This window comes from Chroicocephalus ridibundus, unplaced genomic scaffold (assembly GCF_963924245.1).
Source record: "Chroicocephalus ridibundus unplaced genomic scaffold, bChrRid1.1 SCAFFOLD_105, whole genome shotgun sequence".
Lineage (NCBI taxonomy): Eukaryota > Metazoa > Chordata > Aves > Charadriiformes > Laridae > Chroicocephalus > Chroicocephalus ridibundus.
The window spans coordinates 320367-330914 of record NW_026961652.1 but is presented as its reverse complement, the minus strand read 5'-3'; the positions used below and the strand labels follow the sequence as shown (position 1 = coordinate 330914).

General features: G+C 54.6%; 1 protein-coding gene across 1 annotated transcript; it reads left to right on the top strand.

The window, feature by feature from the left end:
- Positions 1–2042: 2042 nt before the first annotated feature.
- On the top strand, positions 2043–2855 carry LOC134509528 (olfactory receptor 14A16-like; the record flags this gene model as incomplete). The annotated part of the gene is made up of 1 exon (XM_063322070.1): positions 2043–2855. A coding segment is annotated over one exon (813 nt), but the record flags the coding sequence as incomplete, so codon positions are not given.
- Between the last annotated feature and the right edge of the window lie 7693 nt (positions 2856–10548).

Genomic DNA, 10548 nt, shown 5'->3' with positions numbered 1-10548 from the left:
TCCCAGAACAGCCAGGGAGGATGGAGAGATACCAGTAAGGGTAGTGAGATATTGGGGCGAAATCAAAAAGACAATTGGGTGCCTTCAAAGAAAGAGGTGCAGGTATGGGACACCGAAGGAGTAACACCTTCAGGTTTGCTCAGCATCAGAGCCACCTTTAATTTCCCTTTACCTACCTGTCATTATTGCCTCCAGTTTTCTGCTCTAACGAGCCCCTGGGGAGGCTTTGTTGGTAATGGTCCTCAGTGGGACCCATTAACACTTCAAGAAACCTCGGAGTTTACATCTGAGTTTGTCATCTTGAGCGGTTTCTTCAACTTCCTCTCAGTGTCTGAGGTTCAGGGACTCTACCCCAAACCCACCCGAGGGGTCATTAAAATGCCTTGGGCTGCTCCTCTGCTGAGCCCACCTCCTGGGATGGAGGAAGCTCATGGCAACCAGTGCTGCAGAGAGACAGCTCTGCCCAGGAGCAGCTCCTGTGCAATGGGCAGCAGGGCTGAGGGCACTGCCTGCAGGCAGCGAGGATGGGACCATCAATGCAGAGAGAGCGTGAAGGCAGTCGTGACTGGGAGGAGAGCTGAGAGCTCACTGTGGGAGGAAGCTTCCCAGCCCTCTGCACGGTAAGTGTGAGGCTGCAGGGCAATGCCACTGCCGATCCTGAAGGGTTCTCATAAAGCTGTCGTAGCCCACGGCCTGTGGGATCTTTCTCTGGTGTAGAGGAGGAGAAGGGTGTGCTGCAGAGCAGGGCTTCCCTGCAGCACCATCAGAGGGACAGGACACGGTGGCTGCCTTCTCCTGGGGATGGTTGCATGGGCATGAAGGCGGGTGTGCAGCCAGGGGTGCCCAGGGCTGTCCTTCAGAACAGGGTCCCGGTGCTTCAGAGGAACTCTGCCTCCTGCCAGTGCCAACTCTAACCCTGCCCAGTGAGCTTCTGCCCTCAAGGACGTGGGATCCAGGGCAGCAGCTGCCTCATCTGTGGCCGTAGCTGCAGCAGAAGGGACTCTCCTGAGCACCCTCTGTCCCTCCCTGGCCTTGTTTCCCTTGGCAGAAGCATCGGGGCATTGCTCCTTGCTTCTCCACCCGTCCCTGCTGCTGCTGCTGCTGCTTCTTTGATTTCAGTCTCTCTGGGGTGGGGGCTTCATCAGCAGCTCAGCAACTGACCCTGCAGGTCCTGCCATGCAGATGTGTCCCTGGTGCCCAAGGCCTCTTCTAACCTCTGGGTCTCTAGGCAATGCAGTCCATGGGGTGGGGATAAAGGTAACTCCCAGAAAGGGCCCCCCATCTTCTGGGCATCCAAAAGCTGACAGCTCTTCCCTGGGGAGGGGAGTTTGGAGATCTGCACTTTGGAACTGGACTCCTCTGCTCTCCGTGGGATCATCCTCCAGACCAAAGCGGGGCTGGCAAAAAGCAGCTGAGAGCAGGACGGATGGAGAGACCAGCTCTCCTCCTTCGGCACTAAGGGTCTGTCCTACTCCCTCCCAGGACTCTCACAATAGCACTCGTAGGGTAGCAGAAATGCCAGGGATTTCTACCTTCAAACATGACTCCTCAAGTGGGCCAGGGGTAACCGGAGCAAAATAAACAAAACAACCCCCCCAGCTCTGTTCTGCAGCCAGGGGACCTGGGAGTGACAGTGCTCAAAAGCTCTTTTATATCGGGGGTAGAGTTACCCTGCAATCACTCCTGGTTCCTCTCTCCCTCTTGCTGCACAGCACGACTGACTCCTCTGGAGCCCACAGCAGAGTCCCCTGCTCCCCATTGCACCCTCAGCCAGCACAAACCAGGCATCACACCAGGATCTGCACAAACGCCTTCCTGGACGGACGGAGGTCATTTGGGGGGCTTTACTGTGACCAGTGCAACAGGTTCTACTCGGACCTGTCTGTCCTCACTCTTCACTGTCTTTTCCTCCTTGGACAGGCCCCCATGTGCAGAGGGAAACTATGTCCAATGGCAGCTCCATCACCCACTTCCTCCTGCTGGCATTCGCAGACACGCGGGAGCTGCAGCTCTTGCACTTCTGCCTCTTCCTGGGCATCTACCTGGCTGCCCTCGTGGGCAATGGCCTCATCATCACTGCCGTAGCCTGTGACCACCGCCTCCACACCCCCATGTACTTCTTCCTCCTCAACCTCGCCCTCCTCGACCTGGGTGCCATCTCCACCACTGTTCCCAAAGCCATGGCCAACTCCCTCTGGCACACCAGGACCATCTCCTACATGGGATGTGTTTCCCAGGTCTTTTTCTTTGCCTTCTTGATGTCAGCAGACTTTTGTCTTCTCACCGTCATGGCCTACGACCGCTACGTTGCCATCTGCAAACCCCTGCACTATGGGTCCCTCCTGGGCAGCAGAGCTTGTGTCCACATGGCAGCAGCTGCCTGGGGCAGTGGCATTCTCAATGCTCTCCTGCACACGGTCAATACATTTTCACTACCTCTCTGCCAAGGCAATGGCCTAGACCAGTTCTTCTGTGAAATCCCCCAGATCCTCAAGCTCTCCTGCTCACAATCCTACCTCAGGGAAGTTGAGCTAATTGTATTTAGTGCCTGTTTATTCTTTGTGTGTTTTATTTTCATTGTGGTGTCCTATGTGCAGATCTTCAGAGCTGCGCTGAAGATTCCCTCACAGCAGGGACGGCACAAAGCCTTTTCCACCTGCCTCCCTCACCTGGCCGTGGTCTCACTGTTTATCAGCACTGGCATGGTTGCCCACCTGAAGCTCCTCTCCATCTCCTCCCCATCCCTCAATGTGGTGATGGCTGTTGTGTACTCGGTGGTGCCTCCAGCAGTGAACCCCCTCCTCTACAGCATGAGGAACCGGGAGCTCAAGGATGCCCTGAATAAACTCATCTGATGGATCCTGAGGCAGTAAAAGTAATGTGCCTCCCGTTCTCTGTGTCATGCTATAAGTTTACTCTAGGCCAGGCTTCAGCCATTATTTTTTTCTCTGATAATTATCCTTTGAAGTAATTGCTTGGGTTCATTGCACTTCTCTTGAGGCTCTTTCCTGTTCTGTCTCATTCTTGAAGAACCATGTGTCACCTCTTTCCTCCCTAAGAGCATCTCTACAATAAAAGGGGATCTCCTGAGTGTGGTGCCTGATGGCTGGGTCTGCTTGATACAGTTTTGGCTACGAACAAGCCTAAGGAACTGGACTTTCCAAGCGTCTTTCCACCTTGTTTTGGGAAACAATGTCACAGTAGCACTGGCATATTTTAGACACCAAGACTTAGTTGAAGGCTCTCTTCTTGGTGTAGAGGGGCAGTGGAGATGGTACATGACCTCCCAGTAACATTCCTCAGGCTGTCACAGGTATGATGGGGCTGATGGCAGATTTCAATCCATGTGGAAAGGAATCTGGAGTGGTCAGGAGAGGACGGGGACACTCCATGTTCTCTGGGATGGGAAGTGAATGGAGACACAGAAGAGTTTAAGTCTCAGAGATAGGTCCCCCCAGGACAAATCACTAAATCCAGGTACCCACAAGCCAGGACTCTGCAGGGCCGTGGGAGGCAGTGAAGATGCATCAGGCAGAGGGAAGGGAGACTGGAGAGATGCGGGAGCTGCCTGAGGAGCCCCAGGGCCAGGAGTCTCCTGCTGTCCTGGGGAGCAGGGCAGGCGGGGAGGCAGAGCGGGGCAAAGGCAGTTTGGGCTGGGGATCAGCTGCAGCTGAAGGCAGGAGAGCCAGAGAGCGAGTGGCCTCTGCTGGCCCTTGGGGCCAGCTCCAGCCCTGGGGTGATAGGGAGGCTGAGAGCCCTCTCTGCCCCCAGCAGCTGTGCGGCTCCCCATTTTGGAGAAGTGGAGAGGACCTGGAGAGTGTCCAGAGGAGGTCTGCCAACATGGGCTTTAGGGCCCAGTGCACGTGCGCTTGGTGGAGACGCTGAGGGACCTGGGCTTCTCTGGCCCAGTGGCAGGGAGGCTCTGGGCACTATTGGAATAGCCTGAACCTGGTTGAGGGTTTTTTCAGAGACAATGGATCTTTCTTTTGGTGGGAAACAGCAGGAGAAAGAAATAATGCAACAAAGGGCAGCTTGGGAGGTGGAGACTGGACACCAGGAGAAAGAAATGCCACTGCAAGGGCAGTGCTGTGCTGCAACAGATCACCCAGAGGGAGTCGGGATCAGCCCAAGGCGTTGTGTTTCAGGAACAGCCAAGGACGATGGAGAGAGATGAGTAAAGGCAGTGAGACGCTGAGGGGAGAGGAAGACGGGGAAGCAGGGGGTTGTCTGCAGCCTGCAGGGGAAGAGGAGCAGATGTGGGACACCATAGCACAGACAGGGGTGCAGACGATCAAGGGAGTTGGCAAGGCTGAAAGCCCCCAACAGTGCTTATGTCTTTCTCCTCTTGGCTGTGGCTGTTGTCTGTGCCACCAAGGCTACCAGAAGACACCTTATCCTTACAGCACTAGGGCCTTAGCGCCTCCTCTTCCCCACCCGGGAGCCGTCATTCTGTCTTTCTGCCCTTGGCATTGCACGTCCTCCCATCACAATGCCCCAGGAAGAGCCCTGAGCTGTGCTTGTGGGGCAGGATCTCCCTTCCCAGGGGCTGGAGGCCAGGGCTTGGCCCTTTGCCTTCCTCTCACACGTTCAGCATTAGCCAGCGTCAGAGACACCTCTCCATTGCCTTTGCCTACCTGCCCTCACCGCCTCCAGTTTTCCCTCAAACGAGCCCCCAGGAGCCTTTGGCAGTAATGGCCCTCAGTGGGACCCATTAACGCTCCAAGGAACTTGCATCACTCCTGGTTTCCTATTTTCTTTTACAATGATTGTTAGTTTCTTTCCCGTTACTGGTCTATCAAACTGGCTGTATCTCAACCCATGAGATTTTTATTCCTTTTTCTCCCTCTTCTCCCTATCCCTCTGCAGGGGATCGGGGGGCAGTGAGTGAAGAGCTGCGTGGTCTTTACCCCCTGACAAGGCTGAGGAGTGAGCTGGCTCTGCTCATGTCACTGCAGTTTGAGGACAACCAGGAGTTTCCCTGAGGTTTTCCTGCAGGAATATGCTGAGCAGCTCCTCTGCGTTACAAGTGGATCACAGATGAGGTAACTAGTGAATGGCAGAAGCTGTAACCCCTTTCCCAAATCCCCGCTGCTGTGGAGCAGGGATGACTCCTTGGGAGCCCACAAGCAGAGCTCTGCTCCTCACGGCACACTTGGCCAGCAACAATGAGAGCTCCAACAAGGGCAATGCAGAAAGCTCCCGCAAAAAAGGACACAGGCAAAGTGTGTTTTCGGGGCTTGGGTTTGGAAGGGCAGGCAATGGGAAGAGATTTGCTCAGAGCTGTCCTGACTTGTGAGTGTGCTTTCCTCCTTTGGCAGTACCTCAGGAACAAAGGGATCCGATGTCTGTGGTGCCCTTCAGAGGGGCTGGGGCTGTGGGGGGAGTGCCCAGAGCTCTGCAATTCCCTGTGGGGAGCACTGCTGTGGGGCCAGCCCAGACCAGGGGGCTCTTTTGGGCTGGGCTGGGCAGATGGCGGGGAAGGTGGGAGAGAGACAGGGTGGGTCTGGAGTGGTGTGGGAAGTGCCCAGGAGAGGAAAACCCCAATGTTAGCGGCGCTGTGTGACCATGTGAGGACGTGCTCCAGTGGGCATGTGGGGCAGAGCCAGGTCTCCTGGAGAAGGAAGCAAGTCATTGTCCTGGTTCTGGCAGGGACAGGGTTAATTCTCCCCGGGCTCCATCAGGGACACAGGTATTCCATGCCATGTGAGCCATGGCCAGGCAGAGCTGCCAGAGGAGGGGCCAGGAAGTCGCTGCTGGGGAGCGGGCTGGGGCGTCCCAGGTCCGGTTGGTGAGCGGCGGTTCCGTAGTCGTGTTTGTACATTCCTCTGTCCATGTTATTGTTGTTGTTTTGTTGTTCCCTTTGCTCTTCTGTTAAACTGCCTTTGTCTCAACCCACAAGTTCTGCCTTTTTTCTTCCAATTCTTCCCGTATTGGGAAGGCCCGAGCGAGCGGCACTTAGTTCCTTGTTGCCGTCTGAGGCCAAACCACGACAGTCCTTTTTTGGCACCCAACGTGGGGCTCAAAGGGTTGAGATAACAACAGAATCCAACTAGAGCTTGGAAAAACGAATTTGTTGTATGCATTTATTGTATTAGGTAAATAGTCACTGGTCACCATGTTGCTTGGTTTGTTCTCGTGGCTGTGTCATGTAAATTCCTCTGTGGCTTATGTACTCCCTGCAATGCTGTTTATCACCTCTGGGAGAGGGATCAGGATTGTCATTTTACTGTCCTGTGTGATATCGGCTTAGGATATGAGAACATCACTTGTTAGACAGTTACTTGGGGGCGTTTAAGTGGCATTGCTGTCCTGTCCGTACCTTGGGCACCGTCTCTCACAATTTATTAATAATTACACCCAGTCTGTGGGGGAAATGGGGGGACACTTTCCCCAGCTCTTTTGCCTCCCTTTTCTCCTTCGGGTCAGGTATGACAGCTTTTGAGAATTTTGAATATCCTTGGGATGCTCAAACCAGCCTGGTCCTATTGTTATGTCTGCTGAATGCGTTCCAGGTCCTGTTCAGGGTTAAACGACTATTTAAGACGACCACCCAGAGACCTGCTCCGAGGCTGGACAGTCAGGGGTGGCACGGCATGTGGGAGAACACGGGCAGGTACCTAGAGAACTTCTCGCCTCCAATGGTCTGGGACTTCACCCCTGAACAATTACAGGACCCTGACAGAGTGGTAGAATATCTGAAGGGAAAATGCTGTGGCTATTCTGGAGAGGCACAACTCACCGCACTGTGCTGGGCCCTGGCCAGTATCTACCAGGCCCTGCTCAGTGTTACGCAGCACCCTCAGGGGGAAGAGATGGAGACCGGGACGACAGACACTGCAGCTACTCCAACCCCTGCGACAGAGACTGCGGCTACTGCAACCCCTGCGACAGAGACTGCGGCTCCTCCAACCCCAGTGGCAGCCACTGCCACTGAACCAGGGAACCAAACCGCGCCAGTATCAGTTGCCCCCATACAGAAGAAGAAGTACACGAAGAAATCAGTTCTCTTAGTAAGGGATAACAATGAACCAGGGCCATCACGAGAGCAGGAGGAAGAGGCAGAACCAGAGATAATTACTTGATCCCTATCCTTGAGTGAGCTGTGGGATATGCGAAAAGATTTCAGCCGACTTTCAGGAGAGCACATTGTCACCTGGCTGCTCCGGTGCTGGGATAACGGGGCCAGTAGCCTGGAATTAGAGGGTAGGGAAGCCAGGCAGCTGGGATCCCTGTCTAGGGAAGGCGGCATTGACAAGGCAATTGGGAAGAAGACCCAAGCCCTCAGCCTCTGGAAACGACTCCTGTCAGGCATGAGGGAGAGGTACCCCTTCAGTGAGGATGTCATCCAAGCAAGTGGACCACCGTGGAAAAACATATCCAGTACCTGAGAGAATTAGCTGTGCGGGAGATGATTTATTATGACTTGGACAATGCAGACTTACCCACAGACCCTGATGAGGTGCAATGCACAAGGCCCATGTGGCGGAAGTTTGTACGGAGCGCACCATCGTCATATGCCAACTCACTGGCAGTAATGGAATGGAAAGGCGAAGAGGGACCAATGGTGGATGAGGTGGCTGGCCGGCTCCGGCCGTATGAAGAAAGTCTCTCTTCCCGCCTTGTCTCAGCTGTGGAGAAACTGTCGCGGAAGGTCCAGCAACTTGAAGAGAATATGTCCTACTCCCCACCTGTATGGGCCAGCATCTCAGCTATTAGGAGCAGGCGTTTCCCCACTCAAGAGAGAGAGTACAGAGGGTACACACCACGAGGCACCCTGTGGTTCTACCTGCGTGACCACGGGGAGGACATGAGGAAGTCGGATGGACAACCTACTTCGACCCTGCGGACACGGGTACAGGAGTTGCAAGGAAGGACAACCACAAAAGAGGATCCCTCCAGGAAAAGTGCCGCCTTGGTTTCCAGGGGGCAGTTCCCCAGACAGAGCAGAAGGTCTGATCTTACTTCTGATCCTCTTGAAGGAACTTCCAAGTCATTTCTGCGGATACTATGACCAGGATTAGAGGGGCCCTGCCTCCGACCAGGGGGAGGAAAGGGACAACCGGGTTTATTGGACGGTGTGGATTCGATGGCCTGGCACATCAGACCCACAGGAGTATGAGGCTCTAGTGGACACGGGTGCACAGTGCACCCTAATACCATCAAGCTACAGAGGGGCAGAACCCATCTGTATTTCTGGGGTGACAGGGGGGTCCCAAGAGCTGACTGTACTGGAGGCTGAAGTGAGCCTAACTGGGAATGAGTGGCAAAAGCATCCCATTGTGACTGGCCCAGAGGCTCCGTGCATCCTTGGTATAGATTACGTCAGCAGAGGGTATTTTTATGTGGGTATTTAATGGATGTGATCAACAACATAGCAGCTATGTCTCCACCAACTAGTAAAAAGGAAACACAAGCTTTCTTAGGCATTGTGGGGTTTTGGAGAATGCATATCCCACATCACAGTCTAATTGTAATCCCTCTCTATCAAGTAACCCGGAAGAAGAACGATTTTAAATGGGGTTCTGAGCAGCGACAAGCTTTTGAACAAATCAGACAGGAAAGAGTCCATGCAGTGGCCCTGGGGCCAGTCCCGGCAGGACAAGACGTTGAAAACGTGCTCTACAGCGCAGCCGGGGAGAACGGCCCTACCTGGAGCCTCTGGCAGAAAGCACCAGGGGAGACCCGAGGTCGACCCCTGGGGTTTTGGAGTCGGGGATACAGAGGATCCAAAGCCCGCTACACTCCAACAGAAAAAGAGATCTTGGCAGCATATGAAGGGGTTCGAGCTGCTTTGGAAGTGGTTGGTACAGAAGCACAGCTCCTCCCAGCACCTCGACTGCCGGTGCTGGGCTGGATGCTCAAAGAAAGGGTCCCCACCACACATCATGCAACTGGTGCCACAGGGAGTAAGTGGATTGCACTGGTCACCCAGCGAACTCGAATGGGAAACCCCAGTCGCCCAGGAATTCTGGAGGTGATCACGGACTGGCCAGAAGGCAAGGATTTCGGAATGTCACCAGGGGAGGAGGTGACGCGTGCGGAAGAGGCCCCACCATACAATAAACTGCCAGAAAATGGGAAGAAAGATGCCCTGTTCACTGCTGGGTCCTGCCGGATTGTGGGAAAGCATGGAAAGTGGAAGGCTGCTGTGTGGAGTCCTACAGGACAAGTTGCAGAGGCCAGTGAAGGACAAGGTGAATCGAGGCAGTTTGCAGAGGTGAAAGCCATTCAGCTGGCTTTGGCCATTGCCGAGCGAGAAAAATGGCCGGTACTTTAACTCTACACTGACTCATGGATGGTGGCAAATGCTCTGTGGGGGTGGCTACAGCAGCAGAAGCAGGGCAACTGGCAGCGCAGAGGCAAACCCATCTGGGCTGCTGAACTATGGCAAGATATTGCTGCCCGGATAGAGAATCTGGTTGTGAAAGTACGCCACGTAGATGCCCATGTACCGAAGAATGGGGCCACGGAGGAACATCAGAACAAGCAGCAGGTGGATCGGGCTGCTAGGATTGAAGTGGCTCAGCTGGATCTGGACTGGCAACATAGGGGTGAACTATTCATAGCTCGGTGGGCCCATGACACCTCAGGCCATCAAGGAAGAGATGCGACATATAGATGGGCTCGTGACCGAGGGGTGGACTTGACCATGGACACTGTTGCACAGGTCATCCATGAATGTGAGACATGCGCTGCAATCAAGCAAGCCAAGCGTTTGAAGCCTCTTTGGTATGGAGGGCGATGGCTGAAATACAAATGCGGGGAGGCCTGGCAGATGAATTACATCACACTGCCACAAACCCGTCAAGGCAAGCGCCGTGTGCTCACAATGGTGGAAGCAACCACTGGATGGCTGGAAACATACCCTGTGCCCCATGCCACTGCCCGGAACACTATCCTGGGCCTTGAAAAACAAGTCCTGTGGCGACATGGTACCCCAGAGAGAACTGAGTCGGACAACGGGACTCATTTCCGAAACAGCCTCATAGACACCTGGGCCAAAGAGCATGGCATTGAGTGGGTGTATCACATCCCCTGTCACGCACCAGCCTCTGGGAAGATGGAACGATACAATGGGCTGTTAAAAACTACACTGAGAGCAACGGGTGGTGGGACTTTAAAACACTGGGATGCACATTTAGCAAAGGCTACCTGGCTAGTTAACCCCAGGGGATCTACCAATGGGGCTGGCCCTGCCCAGTCAAAACTTCCACGTACCGTAGAAGGGGATAAAGTCCCCGTAGTGCTCATGAAGAATATGCCAGGGAAGACAGTCTGGGTCAGTCCTGCCTCAGGCAAAGGCAAACCCATCCGTGGGACTGCTTTTGCCCAAGGGCCTGGGTGCACTTGGTGGGTGATGCGGAAGGATGGGCAGCTCCGATGTGTACCTCATGGGGATCTGATTTTGGGTGAGAATTCGGGGTTAATTCTCTCCAGGACGCAGGTATTCCATGCTATGTGAGCCATGCCCACCCTGAGCTGCTGGGGGAGGGGGCAGGACATCTCTGCTTGGAGCGGGCTGGGGCGTCCCGGGTCCGGTCAGGGAGT